Source organism: Lycorma delicatula, chromosome 1 (genome assembly GCF_047948215.1).
Source record: "Lycorma delicatula isolate Av1 chromosome 1, ASM4794821v1, whole genome shotgun sequence".
In the NCBI taxonomy this organism is placed as follows: domain Eukaryota; kingdom Metazoa; phylum Arthropoda; class Insecta; order Hemiptera; family Fulgoridae; genus Lycorma; species Lycorma delicatula.
The window spans coordinates 207040607-207058122 of NC_134455.1; the positions used below are offsets into that span (position 1 = coordinate 207040607).

A 17516-nucleotide genomic window follows, 5' to 3' on the forward strand; every position below is an offset into this window, starting at 1 on the left:
GAATAGCAGTGATATTCTTTTATTTCCTTATTTATTAGTTATCAGCTGCAATCATCGTCAACTCTAGGAAATTAGTGAACGCTATTGTATATTAATAAATAATAAAATAATACTGCAAATTGCATATTTCTACATAATCACAAATTTAGATGCCTATAATAGTTAAAGATAATACAGTACCCCATTTTCAAAAGACGTAATAATTCTAAAAGCAGAATTTTATATATATATATACATACATACATGTATGTAGTCGGACGGTTTTGGTGTTATTACTGTAACTCACAGCGCGGTGAACGATGTACATTCGTTTCCCTTTTTTTTAACTTATTAACCAAGTGAAATGATTTTAACTCTTTTTTGGATAAGGATGTAAATGTGATTACTACAATCATTTGCGTAGCAAAATCAACACTCTTCTAAATTTGAATATTTTATTTGTATATATATATTATTACATTATTGTATATATATTATTATATTGTATATATTATATTATATTATTGTATTATATATATATATATATATATATATATATATATATATATATATATATATATATATATATATATATATATATATATATATATATATAAACTATTAGAAGCCGACTTAATAATCCCGTAGTAGTATTTTGAAAACTGTTCAGCGACAGGAGTATAAATTTTATTAAAAAGTTTTTTTGTAATCGATCTTTACACTTTTTAGCTAAGAAAAAACGTTGCTATATGCTTCTCGTTAGTCGATTTATGTATACTTTAATACTCAGACGCGAATTGATGTTTTATAAACTTGTGAAAACACTAATAATAAATGTTAAAGTATCCAATTCAAAGTGTTTTACAATATACGAGGGTTATTTTTTTTTCAAGGTTGATCGGTCACGAAATTAAAACCACAGTGAAAATAAAAATTTTTATTTGTAACAACTACTTACATCGTTGTTACGCTATTTCTCTACATAGTCGCCACTCCGATTTAGACATTTGTCGTAGCTTGGTACCAACTTTCCAATACCCTCGTCATAGAACGGAGCCGCCTGTGTTTTCAGCCATGTTTCTACGCTGGTCTGCAGCTCGATGTCTGTGCCAAAATGTTGTCCTCCTAGCCAGCGTTTCATGTGAGCAAAGGGGTGAAAATCGTATGGAGCCAAGTCCGGGCTGTATGGTGGGTGATCAAACACTTCCCAACGAAAACGCTGCAGGAGGTTCTTTGTTACAGCTGCAGTGTGCGGCCGAGCATTGTCATGGAGAAAGACAATGCGTGATGACAACATTCCTCTCCGCTTATTCTGAATTGCCCTTCGTAGACGTTGAAGAGTCACACAGTATGAGGCTGCAGTGATGGTCGTGCCACGTTCAGCCTGAAGAAATCGAATTACCTCACGCACTTCACACTTGGCGAGAGATGCTATTGTTGTAGACATGTTTACGTGCTAGCTACGTGTTCAGAACTGAACGAAGTGACGCGGCGCGATTGAAGGCCATACTAGAGACGCTGCGCAACACATATGCACAAAGGTTCATCCGAGTTTTGCGCGGGTTTTTATTTCGCGACTGATCGGACCTTGAAAAAAAATAACCCTCGTACTTTAAAAACAATTTCCTACAAAAATTACCTAAATTTGTGACCTGTCATGAAATCCCTACGTTACATTGTAATATTTTAAAAGTTAAATTAAAAATAGGTTTAAAAAAAAATTAATTCAGTTATAATTTTGTAATTCAGCAACATAGTTTACGAAAAGGTTTTGCTTATGGCCCATTATTTCCTTATTTCGCGACTCGATCAGGATATTGAAAGATTGACAATTGAAAAATGTTTATATAATTACAATTTATTGGTTTAACCTTAACCGCGCCGACTTAGTTCATTTTGAAATTTGCTCCTTCACTGACCTCCTTGCAGAATACTCTCGCGGACTGATTCGTAAAACTTACATCGCAGACTTCATCTCACCGATTCACATCCGCAGACTCTCCTCCCGGAACTGATTTTTAACTGCTCTTCCCCGGAATATTTATACTCCTATCCTCTTTACCTGCTGGACCGGACCCATCTCGCGTAAGAACTATCAACGGGAAGCCCTTTCGTTTCCATGCATTTCAAACATTGGTCCGATAACTCTTCTCACGGAACGACATGTGTTAATTATGTGTCATTGGGAAGTGTTACAAAATATGATTGTTAAACGGACCTGTTAGCTTTACTAAAAGTGTTTCTTTTAGCACCTTTCTCGATTCCTCCCGTTATTATATTTTCTACTACTTTCCTCTTAATCGGCAGGAATTCGTTACTCAGGTCCGCTATACCGGTCTTGTTACAATATAATAATGTATTACGTTTACCCATGCGGAACCGTGTTTTATATTTCATGTATTTTTTCTTTATCATATATGGTCGTAATAATATTTATTCACTTATTGGAATTTATGTATTAATTACACAACTTCGTTAAATAAGCAAACAGCCGTATACCATACAAAATAAATAAATAAATACTTTATTCAAATGTTTACGTATTACATATTTAAAACTATTTGGAAAACCATAGATTTGCTATTCCATATAAGAGTATAATAAAAAATAGCTTTGCGTTAACGATAAATATAAGTCCAGCATCTACGTTTAAGGATCTAGAGAAACAGTGGAAAACCCTTAAGAGAGTATTGAAAGTAAAGAATTGTAAATAAAGAAAAATAAGTTAATCGATATTAGGACATAAAAATAATAATATTTTGGAACTATGCGCCACACGGTTATGACTATGCGAATTTAATAAGTAAATTATTTTGTACAAATAAAGTAATAATTTTTAAATTCTTAAACGTTTGACAAGCGTTAAAAAATTCAGGTTTGTCTTGTGGTTTCTGTTATTTAAAAACTCTCCGAACTGCGTATAATAAGTATCGTTCATGTAAAAAAAAGATCGTTTAATTAACATTAGATAAATTAGTTTGAAAAACTTGTAAGTATTTGGGTAATTTATTAAAAACAGAAAGTGAAGCGGTACAGGGTCCTTTTTCATAGGCAAAAGTTGTATTACTCAAAAATAGTTTGTTATCTAGTTTGATATAAATAAATACCTATTTACTCGTACAAAAAATACGTACTTTAAAATTAAATTGTCATTAAATACCTCATTGTATACAAAAATTATCAATGGTACATTGATAAACACTAAAAAATATAGAAATTCACGTCGGTTAGCAGGCATGTCTGAAACAAAAAAAGAACAAAAAGTCTGTTGTAGTAGCATCGTATGATCGTTTTAAAAACCAAACTGTTAAAATCACTAATATGGTAAATTTTAAGAATGAATCTACCTGTTTTTTAATCTTTATCGCTGTTTGAATCTCCAACTTCAGAAGGGGCGTGATCGTCTTCGTTGTCCCACACTGCTTCGCTTCCATCTATGCTATTAGAAATGCAGCATTTCTTCAAGTTTTTCGCAACCAAATCGTTTGAAGTAAGATGCCACGCACCGAAAATCCACTCGCATATTAATATCAAACTCGGTTTTTCCAGTCTTCATGCGGGAGTAGTTTCGTGGAATGTAATCTCTATCCATTCAGAATAAAAATGTTTCAAATGGGCTCTGAAAGACCGAACAATACAAACAACGAGTAGTTGGCGTGATGACGCCATTCCAGTAGAAATACAAACTTGGATTATTTTACTTTCTCAATGCCTTCTTTTCACATTGTTTGTTACAAATCCGCGGAAGCTAGAAACATCACTTACGTACTTTAAAATTTTAAAAAAACACCAGGTTGCTGTTCCCGCACACATTTTACTCACTGTAAAACTAGCGCGTTATCCTTCCATCCTTTTTCTTGACACCTAACAATGATACCAGCAGGTAATTTTTCACCCTTTGAAAGGGGTTTTCTTTGAAATACAATAATGGTGAAAGTTTTTTGACATTTGTAAATAATGTCAACATGATTACATCACTGTTTTCATCAGTACCCACGCAAACAGATTTTTCACAGACAGCATTAATTGTTGAATCTGCTGGTATGTCGTAGTAAACTAATGTTTGATTGTCATTTCCTATCTGCACCATTTAAAAGTAATTTTCTTCTTGTAACTTAATTACACGTTTCTGAAAGGCCAATTATTTTTCCTCGAAGACATCCGGCATACGTTGACAAATAGAAGTACGTTTTCTTTTTGGTAGTTAATACCTATTTATAAAACGACTTAATAATTCTGACTTTAAAATTCGCTATTTGAAGTTCCCTTGCGATTTGTGCGGCTTTTAATTGTGCCATATCTATTGAAACAGCAAATCCTTGCTTGCATATATATTTTTTCCCTCCCCTTCCTGCTTGCATATTTGTCTTGAATGTAAGAAATCAACTGTTCTTCTACTTAAGGAAACTTCAGATTTCCGCTGTGAATGCTTTTTTACCCTTACTGCTTTCCATAACCTTCTCTTTTATCTTTCTCCATCACTTATACACGATTCTAGAATATTATATTTACGGCCTGGTTCACGATTATTTCCTCAGCTAAGCAAATAACTTTTTATTTTTTGCTGACCGTAAATGAACGCAAACGTTTTACAGAAATTATTTTTATTAGCCCATTTAAAACTTTAGGAAAACTTAGGTACAGTACGTTCGGAAAGTTGCTGCGCACTGGAATTATGGAAGTGTAATGACGACACTTTCTTAATTATTACTTTGCATTTTTAATTCACATTCTATAGAAACTGATATTACGGTAACAGGAATAATTTATAAAAGGTGTTGAAAAATACCTTGTTCAACATCAATACAACACTGCTCACGTTTCAGTTTGTTTGTTTTCAAACACTTTAACCAGCTGATGTACTGGAATGTCTCGTACATAAGCTGTTATTGCGGTTTTTAGTTCGTTAATTGTGCGTGGTCTATTGCGATACACTGCTTGTTTCGCTGCCCCCACAGAAATTAATCTGGGGGGGGAGTCAGATCGCGCGATCGTACAGGCCACAAACTCCTCGAAATGATTCGTTCACAAAAGACATTTCATAAAAAAATCATTAACTTGTTAGCTGTGGCGCCATCTTGTTGGAAGCAACCGTGATTGATTTCCACTTTTGTTAACCGGCTAATAAAGTTTCTTAAAACTGCACAATAATGATCATTTTTAACTTAATTTTCAAAAAAAATTGGACCCACAATGCGCGTTCTACTCACACCGATTCAGACTTCAGTTTTCGCTTCCTGTAAAGATTGTTCGTGTAATTCATGGGTGTTAGTTGTAGACCACAGTCGTGTATTTTGTGAATTGATATACCTTCCCCAGATGAAACCACTCATCTGTAAAAAAACATAATGTTGAGGATACCTACGAATTTTGGTCAAAAAACCTTTAAACCATTGACAATAATTTGGCGTGATTTGTAGGTTTCAGTTCTTGAACACACATTACGTTGTAAAGCAAAAATTTCAATTTTTTTCTTACAGCTTTATGTGCGGTAGTAAGTCCGATACCTTGCTGCTGTACTAACTTAACTTACTTACACACTTTGATGTACTTTCGGCCATAGCATCCAAAATATCAAGCAGCTTCTATTCGTTTAGTTTAGGTAGTCTTCCACGCCGATCATTGTCTTCAGATTCTGTTGCCCGAAAGTTTTCGATAAGAGTTCGAACTGCATTGCGGTGAGGAACAGGAGCATTTGGAAATTTTTCAGAAAACTTGTGCTTCATTAAATCATATACTTTGCCACCTTCATAAAAGACATGTTCAACGAGAAAAATGAGTTCCTCTACCGAAAGAACCATTCGTTTAAATAAAGATGTAAATTACATTGTGATAATTTTTTTACTTCTTTTTTCTGTACCTCAAAGTCTATTTACATGAAAAATTTATCAAAACCCATTTACTCAGTTCATAAAATATTAATATTAATTGATGGAAAGTGGTCGGATTGATTTCAGTATTGCATATTCATTAGCTTAGAAAAGGAATTGCTTTAAAATGAACAGTGAATACAATTTTTCGTGACTTCATATCAATGAAATATTGGTGGCAGTATCCAATTTTATTTAATGATGATTAGATATATTTTTGATTGTTATACCAATGAGTTTTCTGGCTATATACAGAAGTGTAATGTTTTGAAAGTTTAATTTATATTTGCCAAAAAAAATTTTAATCATTTTTCAGAAAATGAAGAAATGTCATTTTATAGATTAACTGAAATTGCATTTTTATTTTATTTTATTTTATTTCAGGTATTGTTAATAGTCCTAGTAAAACAAAAGTTCAAGACACTCAAATTGACACTGGAATATTGTGCTGGGATGAACCTACTACAACACAGTCATTGACCCAAAGTAAGTCATCAACATATATATTTTTTCCTTTTTATATGTTTCCCAAAAATTAAAATTTTTGGCAGTTTTGTCTGAATCATGTTATGATTAACTCTGACTTCCGCTATTAGACATTTGTATTATAAATGAAGGCATTTTTTTTATTAGATTTTAAATAATTAAATGTATTTTTGTTATACTTCAGATTCTTAGTTTTGTCTGAACTTATTATTTTTATGCATCAGTTTTTTTGCTTTTAACTCTACTATTTTAATGATGTGTGTGTGTTACATGAAAACTAAAAACCTTGTATTTTTAACACTTTCTTAAAAATAAGGTAACAGTTGTAAAATTTTAGTCAATCCCTTTAAAAAATTTAATTTAGCTTAAAATCATCCAGCTCAGACTGTTCACCATAATTTAACGTGTTCTTTTATAAGTAAAATTATCTCAAGAAATTTATTGAAGTAAATTTTATTTTTATAACCTGCTTTAGTCCAGCCTATATGGTAAGTTTCTTCTATATAACAAGTGAAACATTTTTCAAAGAAAAAATTAAATAGTACATAAATGATTTGAAGTTTAATTGTCAGTTGTCATCATTACATAGTATTTTATTATTTTAATATTCTAGCATATAGCCTCAAATCATTCTGATATTAAATAGTTTTTATGTGAAAGTTAAAATCATAAAAGTTTTTATGTGAAAGATAAAAAAATTATCCTGCATTCCAGACTACTTATGTTCACTTAAATTTATTGTCCTCCCTTGTGTTTCTTACAAACAGTTTTTTCACGCTAGCAGAAATTTTTTGTAACTTACTCATTTTTAAATAGATCTAAAGCTAAAAATGTTTTATTATAAAGTAAAAAAAGTATCAGTAAAACTGAATTTAATAAGTACACTAGAAAGTAACTTGTCAGTGTTTTACTACCATAAAGCATTACACTCCACATAAATATTTTTAACATCTTTTTAATTCTTTATGTATTTATTTAATACAACCAAAACCCTTTTTTGCATGAAAGGTCTTTTCTTTTGAAATCCACCTTTGTCTATATTCATTGTAGTTTTACTCCCTTAACATAAAAAATTCTGTAACTAATTGTGTTTCTCCTATCATATTTAAATCCTCTTTGTACTCCTCTCTCCCCCTCTCTCTTCTCTCTCTCATACACATACACACACACCCATTTCATTACAACATTCTTATTTATTATCAAGCAAGTTATTTCAAGAATAAACCCATGTTATTCAGTTTTTAAACTCATTTCTGGTTTTTGCCAAAAGAGCAATGCTCCTCAGAGTTCAAACTTTTGAGAATCTTTGATTAGTGCCCATGGAAATCCTAGTTGGTTGTAGTCTCTCTTTTTTACTACACATACATATACATAAAATACATGTTGCATGCACAACATTTTGTATTAATCAACATAAACACCATTACCCCAGATTGTATTATACTCATATATATATATTTCTTTCAATGTAATCATACTACTGTTGTGATGTGTTTTGAACCACAACTTTATTCTAAAATACCATTTTATGCGGATTAGTGATTAGTGAACTCAGTTGAGTAATGCCTGTAGTTGCTAGTGCAAGTTGTAGTTCCAGTGTCTGTGCGCTCTGCTGAAGTGGTCTGTTATTATGCAAGTGCTCATGAGAACAAAATTTTTGAATATTGATCCACATAAAGCCATCAAAGTAACTGTGAAAAGATCTCATTGTTTAACATTTAATTTAATATTATTCTTTCTTTTTCTCCATCTCATTTCTTTTTTCCCCATACTTTTCTTTAGTTTCTTAAATTTCAACTTACCTTTCATCTTAATTAAATTTTGGTCAGAATTAATATCTGCTCCTGGTTCTATTTTATAGTTATAATTCGGTTTTAAAATTTCTGCTTAATCATAATGTAATCTCTGATAACCTTTCTAATGTTGCAGGTTTCACCCATGTGTGATTTCTTAAATGATTTAAAAAAAATGTATTTAAATCACTAGTTTATTCTTAATGTAAAATTCTGAAAGCCTCATATCTCTTTCTCTGACCTAGCTGGTACGCCAACTGTTTTTTTCTTGCCTTTTAATTACTACAACATTAAATTCTCCCATTATCAGGTTTTCTTCTCATTTGTATACTTACATTTCTTTATGCATCCTTACCTCCTCATTTGCTAAACAGGTTGGCGTATAAACCTGCACTATTGGGCTCTACCCTTAAAAAATGAAGTTTCTCACTGTTATTATATGTAATACATTTTTTTTGTACTATTTTCTTATTCAAAAGTTTTTGTACAATTTAACTGTTGCAGGTGAAGATAGAGCAGAGTCATTAACGAATGGAGGAAATGCAGATATGGGATTTGATTGGTCACAGCCTGCATCCAAAATCAAGGAAGATGAACTGGTACTGAAGTGGGATGACGATGATGAACTTAAAGATGAAGATGATGATGATGATGATGATACCAAAATTAAGTCTGATGATAAACCACTTGAAATGAAAATTGATAAACAAGATAGCGGTTAGTTACAGCACATGTCAAATTACACTTTATTTATTTTCTATAAAAAAGCCACTGTAATGTCAAGCTAGCTGATTTCATCAGCTTCTTATATTTTTATGACTTTTTTTACAAATTTTTATTGTTGTGGCAGGTTTTGAGTGTCATATAGGAATGTTATGGGCTAGATTTAAAAAATGGCATACTAGATGAATATCAGGAAATATTATAGTACATAAATACAACATTATTATTATTTTCATACTTGTTGTATCAGGGTTAATAACATTATTACAGCTTATATATAAAATGCCTATAAACTTGCTTTTTGAAATTAATATTTATACATAGGAAAATTTGTAATAAAACAATTGTTTGCTTTATAATAAGGGTAAAAAATTAATGGACTGTCTTATTTTATTTCCTAATCAGTTTTCTATTAACCTTGGCTGTTTCTTTACTGAAAAATTTGTTTGACAAAAATTAAGAAAAGTAGTTTTTTTACTTATTTTTCACCTGAGTGAATTATATTAAAGAATTCTAATAATAACGGTATCTTCTATTAATCGCATTACTATTAACTGTTTAATTTTCTCATCAAATTTGGAATTTTTCAATCGCTTGTTTTCTAGTTAGTGACAATAATAATAAACAATAACTGTTTTAATAGTTTAATTATAAAAGCTGTTTCAATTGAGAAGTTATTTTCTAACATTAAAAAATTGGTGTAATGATTTTGCCAAGGTGGGTAGTAAAAATGTGTTCTAATAAAAAATTATCCTTATTATGCTATGGATGAATTGATATTTGTAAATAAGAATATATTAAAATATTTCTTCTTATTATGGGCAATGTGCAGTAATTCTTATAGAAAATTAGTGCGCATATTGTCTTACGAGCAGCACGTCAGCAGCTTGCAGTGAATTTTATTCCTCTATGTTAGCACTATTTATTCTTCGTCTTAGCAATTACTTTAAGATAGGTTTTTTATAATTATTGATAGTTCAGGCAAGATTGGTACCATAGTAATGTTACCTTATTAAAAATTGTTTTTCTCATAATTTATTTTTTATTTTTACGGTACTGTTTAAGTTTAGAATACTTAGAACAGAATATTTAAAAGAATCTAACCCCATTCTAGCCATAACCTATATGTAAATTTTTTTTGGTCGATGTAAAATCATTGAAGAGGGTTTTTATTGTAACTGGCTTATAAAGAGTAGTAATTATAAAATTATGTGATCAGAAAAATCTTGTGGAACAAGAATACTTAAATTTTATACCTTTTGATTTGTTATCATTTCCTTCATTCATATTTGATTTTCATTTAAAAACACATCCAACAAAGATGTCTGTAAATTTAAAATTAAAATATTTACAGTATTTATGTAAGTGTTAATAATAATTTAGTAATTCAATTTTTTAAAATATTTTCTTCTTTTTTATGTTATTTAGTGGAGACTAATGGGAGTAGGAATAGTGATGGTAAGAACGGTCAAAATGGTCAGATGGATATAATGGCTCAGCAGTTGAAGTTTGTGGCTTGTCTTAAAATATTAATGGAAGAATTATCCACCCTAGCGACTGGATATGAAGTAGATGGAGGTCAGCTACGGTATCAGTTATATCTATGGTTGGAACGAGAGGTTGATGCTTTACGACAGCTTTGTAATTACTCTGCAGGCGATGTAGATATAGCAGAAGCTTCATGTAAGGGTTGTTAATAATATTTTACTTTTTAATGAGACTTTATGGAGGCAAGAAATACTTAATTTTTACATTTCACATTTGTAATATTTTGCTAGTTATAATGTCTTTAAACCATTAAAAATGTTATGTGTTTTACTATGATAATAGAATACATTCATTTGCAGTAACTTATACATGAACTTCTTTCAATTGTTTACAAATTTAAAATGTATCAAGCTGTATTTTTGTTTTTGCAGACATCCTGTATAAAACTGAATGTCTAGTTAAGTGTGGATAAATTTCTTTATATTTTATAACTTTACTATTGTTGTGTAAAAAGACGTCCAGTAGAAGTGTTTAAATAAAGGTAATAAACAAAATTCATCACAATAAAAATATTTTCAGCGTGTGAAAAATGATGTTTGCAGCTGTTCATGTAACATTCATTGCAAAATATTCTATACATATATATATATACAGGTTTCCTTTAAAGGTGAGGCCAAACTGTAGGAAGTGATCCACCTAACATTCTGAAAACAAAATGTCCAGTGAATATAGATCTGAAAACGAATGTTTTTCTGTCTGTCGGCCATTTTGTATTTTTTAAGAAAAAAATTATTTTTCAAAAGCGTTTTTGAAGGTAATGCAATAAAATTTTGTACTTTGTTTTAAACTAACATTTTTTTAATAGGCAAAAGAAGTAACGATACTCTTCGTTAACAAATTTCAAAATGGTGGTAGTTTCAGTTTTTCAATCTTAAATATCTTAGAAATTATTATCAAATTGTGTTGTATTATAAAAATTGTGAAGCATTTTTTTGTGAACAAAACAACACCTTAGTTGTAAAAATCCAACGACAAAGTTATTGCAAACCGTAGACCTACACTGATATTGCAGCCAACTTGGTTTTTTTTGTTGCAGTGATTTATTATACTGGTTTCTGATAAAAATTACTAATTTTAGCAATTTTAATTGGAAAATTTGATTTAGTTATCAAGTGAGTCACAATAATAAAAAAATTGATGTGGGCCACATAACTTCCTTGTACGCCTATTAAATTACATATACACATTTTTTTTTTAATGAAAATTACATAAAATTTTATTTCATTGATAACTTCTGATATTTTTCATTTTTTTTTTTTTTTAATTATTTTTCGTCATAAAAATTATTTTACAACCAGAAAGGAGATGAAGGTTTGATTCAAGCCGATGTGCCCCTTTCCCTTGTAAAAGATCCAAATGCAGTCAAATTCCTGTAACTCGAACACCTATAACTCAAAAATTTCTGCAACTCAAAATTTATTCTAATTCCTGGGCATATTGTATTGCGTTATATGGAAATATAATTCCTTTAACTCGAACAAAAATCCTGTAAGTCAAAGTAAAAAATTTGATTAGTTTATTACAAAAAACTTAAGTTTAACATTAAGCCTATAATATTGATCCTATTTTCAGTTCAGAATATGAAACGAGCATGATTCGCTCCCATTACTATGCGATAACAAAAAAGGAAGAATCATGATACAGTAAAGAGGGAAGCGAAATCTTATACATCAGGTGTCAGTATTCACCGGAACTAGTTTGTCATAAGAAGACACTTCTGTAAAGGACATTGACCAACATGGTCAGTGTATCTTTATAACCGTCTCAGCTTGTATGCATAGTTTTCGTAGGTCTATTTGGGTTTGTTTGCTGCTGTAAACAAGGGTGTTCTTATTCTGTTTTAGAGGGATTTAAAAACAATTGCGATCAAAATTCACCTATCAGTGAACCAAATTTATGTGAAAAAGCCGAGTACTTTGCAAAACAGTACAGTTGTATGGATTTCAAAGCTAGTGTTGCTTGGCTTAATAAGTTTAGATAGGCATGGAATAATTTTTTAAAATTTTCATGGTGAAAGTGCCAGTGTAAATGAAGAAGTTTGTAATACGTGGATAAACAGTACGCTAAAAGAAATTATGAGCACATACAACAAATCGAATGTTATTAACGCTGATGAAACTGGACTGTTTTACGAATGTTTACCTGATGAAACTTTAACTTTTAAAGGTGATAAATACCGTGATGGGAAAGTAAAGAACACATTACAGTTCTTTTAGGTGCACACATGTTGGTGACAGAAAAGTTGAAACCTTTCTTAATCGGTAAATTGAAAAATCCACGTTTTTTTCGCTAATGTTAAATCTTTGTCTATTCAATATGAAGCCAGTAGAAAAGAGTGGGTTACTAATCAAATCTTTGTAAAATTATTATTCAAATCAAATCATTATTATCATCATTCAGAGAATAGAAAGATTGTTGTATTTATTGCCAATTGCCTGGCACATCCAAAATTGTTTCTTCTGGAATTGTTATCTATAAAATTTATTTTCTTTCCACCAGATGTTACCTCTAAACTTCAACCAATGGATCAGGGCATTATACAAAATTTTAAGTTAATGTACAGGAAAAGGATTATAATGAAAACATTACCAGAAATTAATCTTCTTCATTGTGTGTGGGAAGTTAAAAATCTTGGAATGATATAACATCTTGTGATGTGTTTTAAAAAAGCTAGATTTAAAAACCCACAACAACCAATTATTTTGTCAAAATGTGAACAAACTAGCAGTGAAAACCTTTCTTCTAGCAACAATAATGGTGATGATGATGATGACAATAATAATGATTGGCACAGTTACCAGTGTTTTGCAAGTATCCAGCAACATACATTTTCGGGATTATGTTTCTATAGACAAAGATTTGGTAGTAGCCAAATACCATACTGAAAAGATATAATCAATGTGATTAACACAATGACAAATGAGAATGACACCATAAAGACTAATTCGGATAACGACAATGATGAACTACCCTGCGTACCAACCCCAACTATAATGGAAGTTACCGATAGCATTGATTCTGTTCGACGATTCGTCGAGTCAAAAGATGATGTCCCAGAATCTGTTTTTTTCGCTGTGGCAGATAAAGAAAAATGGTTGACTGCACTGCATCAGAATAAATGTCAGACAACATTCAACAATTTTTTTAATAAATTTTAATTAAATTCAGTTTTTTTACGAACGGGCCAATTAATCTTCACTTTTTATTTTATCTGAAAAACTTTTAAAAACACAATCCTTGAATTTAAAATTGAACCGTGTTTTATATACAACAATGATATTTTTTACTATTCTATTAAATTATAGCCCTTTGTATTTTTCATTCATTAATAATTTTTGTGTAATAAATTGATTATCAGTGAGAAAAAATGTGATTAATGTACAGTATTTTCATGTTTATTTATTAGCCTACATTTTGTTTAATGACTTCCGCAGTAATGAATACTCCTCAGGTAAGTTAAGTTAAGTTATTAACTACAGTAATTTAACTTACTAACTACATACATACCAGTAGTACATACTGTATAATGTATTTATAATGTTGAATCATGTCCGGTAATAATATTGCTGTGATATAATAAAACTGTATGGAAAAAATGCTATATTTTCTTAAACAGTGCCGTACATTTTACATGAGTGAATTTACAATGGGTAGTAATTTCATAACATGTATGTTTTTGTAACTTAAATTTCCCGTAAGTCAAATTTTTTTTTTATTCCCTTGAATATTCAAGTTATAGAAATTCCATTGTATTTCATTAATTAAAATTTTATTTGATATATCGTTGAAATGCTCTCAATGAGTGCTTATTACTGCAGTTAAGAAAAAGTCCAAAATCCAAATTTTTCTGGATTTTGGTTCAGTTGATTGCAATGAAAAGGGGAGGTGCACAACTAGATGTTACAACAGCCGTAATTCCAAAATTTCAACATCTTATGGATAATCATTTTTGAATAGTGTGAGGTACGAAATTGTTTCAGTCAAGCCGAAACTATTAAAAATAAATTCAGGGATGGTCAAAATGGATATTTCAGTTTAAATCTAATCTAATTTTAGAACTAAGTTTTTATCTAATTTTAAAACTGTAATTTTTTTTAGCATAATACTTCCTTGTGTGATGTACAAGAAAGTAAAAACAAAATGGCCACCATATTGTTTAGGCCTACTTTTTGCAATAACTCTATTGTTGTTGGATTTTTATAACTAAGTTGTCATTTTGTTCACAAAAAAAATGCTTCATAATTTTTATAATACAACACAGTTTGATAAATCTAATAATTCCTAAGATATCTAAGATTGAAAAATTGAAACAACCAGCATTTTGAAATTTTTCAACCAAGAATATCGTTATTTTTTTCCTATTAAAAAATGTTAGTTTAAAATAAATTACAAAAGTTTTTTGCGTTATTTTCAACCGTGCGTGAAAAATAACTTTTTCTTAAAAAAATCACAAAATGGCAAACATTTTCGGATCTATGTTCACTGGACATTTTTCCTCAGTCTGTTAAGTAGAATCACTCCTAGAGTTTGGCCTCACCTTTAAAGGACACTCTGTATCACCTTTATCATTAGCAATAGTAGCCAGATATCCTGTAAATTGTCATAACATTCTGCCATAAAATAGGAATTGTAAAAATTTATCTCTGATGTTAAAATTTCCCTGCATAACCATGCATATGATGTTTACCATTAACACAAATACAATGACTATATTTGATCTCACTGAGTAACCTTAAAACAAATTCTGTCAAAGCAGGATTGTACTTACAATTTACTGACACATTAATTTGACGCTTAGAATTTGTTGATTTCTAGAAATTTTGTACAATTTCTATTTCTGGGCTGTGAAAAATTACTACTAACTTATCTTTTCTTTTATAGATGAAGTTATTGGAGAAGGTTCTCAAGAATTGCGTGAATATAATAACACTCCAACATTTAATAAAGATAAGCCTACCCTGTATGAAATACTTATGGCAGAAAAATCTGACTTTGAAGCAAAAGTTCAAAGAGCTGCAAGAAGGAAGAAATGGTTAAAAGGTTTGAATTATTGATTCTTGTTACAATATTTAATGCGTAATTTTTTATATTGTATTATTATTGTTTTTCATATTATTTTTGTGATTATCGTTTTATTTTTGTAACTTATATGATCTTTATCGCTCAAGGGAAATACTTATTTGAATGCCCAGTAGAATATTTAATATCCTCTACCTCTTAAAATATATTTAAATTACCAAGTAATGCAAATATAGGTATTGTAGAACTAGTTCTAGTATATGTCATATTTACAAAGATGTTCTAAAAGTGAGTTTTTAGGGTGTTGTAGAAAAGGGAAAATATTATTATTTTAAATGTATATTTAATCACTTTCTACCCATTTTAAATTATTTTTTGCACAACCTCTATTATTTGATACTTACCAAAGCACGTGACAATGGAGTATAAAAACTTAACTAGCTTAAGCTTTATACACCATTGCCACAGGAATCGCCCACCTGCCATTGTATCATCATCTGCCATTTTATAACAAGCGGATGAATTTGCATTAATCAAGAACTTGATATCTCATCTTATTGTAATATTACTATCAACTTATAAAACAATAGTTTCCTTATTGTAATTACTGTTAACAGAAGACCTTCTTCTGTTAACAGTAAATCGTCAAGAAGGCCTTCTTGAAGCTACTAAAATTTACATATCCTTTTGGTTTTATTTTAAAATTTATTAATAGACTGTAATAGGTACTTCTAATTTAGTGTTTCTTGAATATGCATAAAAGCCTTACATACTATTAGGCTATTATGTAATTTTTTTTTAATATCCTGATAGTCTTGTTTACAACTTTACAAAAGAGCAGCAAAATTATCTGGAAATGTGATTGAGGTAAATTATTTGTCACAATTATATCTGTGATGCAAGATATATGACTTTTTGTGGATCGATTAATGTTTTGTAAAGTTTTCACCAAATTTTTTTAAAACTCTGAAAGTGAAAATTTTAAAAACTTCCACTGCTTCAAAATAATTGCTACTGAAGATTTGTTCTATGCTCAGATATTGTCATTTATTATGGGTTGATTCTAAGTATCACATAAATGAAATGTTTGACCATGAGGAAATCTTAAAATAGCTATCTGCAAAGTATTGAGTGCATAAAGACAAGAAGACCAAGATAAAGAAAGATAGTGTTTTTCTTTTTTTATTGAAAGAATCATAACTTCCATTTCTTACCCAATTTTTCAAGTGTTTTTATATTTTTTGTAACCTTCATTAATTTTGTTTTAAACCAGAAACTACGTAATACTTTATTTTTTAAATAAAAAAAGAAATAACAGGTTTGTTTCAAATTTTATTTAAGAGAGTAACTAATTTTAACAAGATAATAGAAAATTAATATTTAAAAAAATATTATTAATTTTTTTTCACCCGAATTAAAACATTGAAAATATATTTTCTTTAAATTTTAAATATAATTCTAGAAGTACAAAAATCCTAAAAGCTCTTATTTTTTATGTATTGTTGCAGTAAATCTGTTATTCTTAAAGAAAGTTGATATATACATATAATAAAGTTTTATTAAAAATTTTGATAAATAATAGACATAAATAAATTACTACAATTTCATAAAAATATAGAATCTAATTCATAGCTAACTAAAAGTATGTCTTATTAAATAAAAAAATGTATCTATGGGATGGGCAGGAAGTCCTTTTACACTGTAATAAATCCAGCTTCATCGGACTCTACTGCTGCCAATTCTCATGAAAAGTCATTCTCAATGACTTTTTTTGTGAATTTTGGGAAATTGTCACCATCACGGCAAATGTGTTACTGACATAGAAGAAGAAAACTTCTGCAATGGGAAATGTTCTTGATGTGCCACACAGTGGGAGACCAAATTCTTGAGCTGAGACATGTACTGCTGAAGAGGCATCGATTCAACTATCGCTGATGACATCAACGCTGTAACATTCAGCAGAGTTAGGCATTCCAAGATCGACAAGCGAGACGATTCATCCAGCCATAGTTAATGATTTGAGTGACAATGACCTTGATCAACATGTTTATGCGTGTCAGTTATTGCTTGAATGCTTTCCAAGAGCAAACTATAAAAA

The 17516-nt window shown here is 30.0% G+C and overlaps 1 protein-coding gene across 5 annotated transcripts in view; it reads left to right on the plus strand.

The window, feature by feature from the left end:
• Positions 1–17516, plus strand: part of Rbcn-3A (rabconnectin-3 alpha) — a 518724-nt gene that overhangs the window by 383409 nt on the left and 117799 nt on the right. For all 5 annotated transcript variants that reach the window (XM_075371055.1, XM_075371080.1, XM_075371085.1 and 2 more), the window contains 4 exons: positions 6234–6335; positions 8633–8845; positions 10280–10534; positions 15281–15439. In XM_075371055.1, the coding sequence (XP_075227170.1) occupies positions 6234–6335; positions 8633–8845; positions 10280–10534; positions 15281–15439 (729 nt within the window). The remainder of the gene's footprint in view (positions 1–6233; positions 6336–8632; positions 8846–10279; positions 10535–15280; positions 15440–17516) is intronic.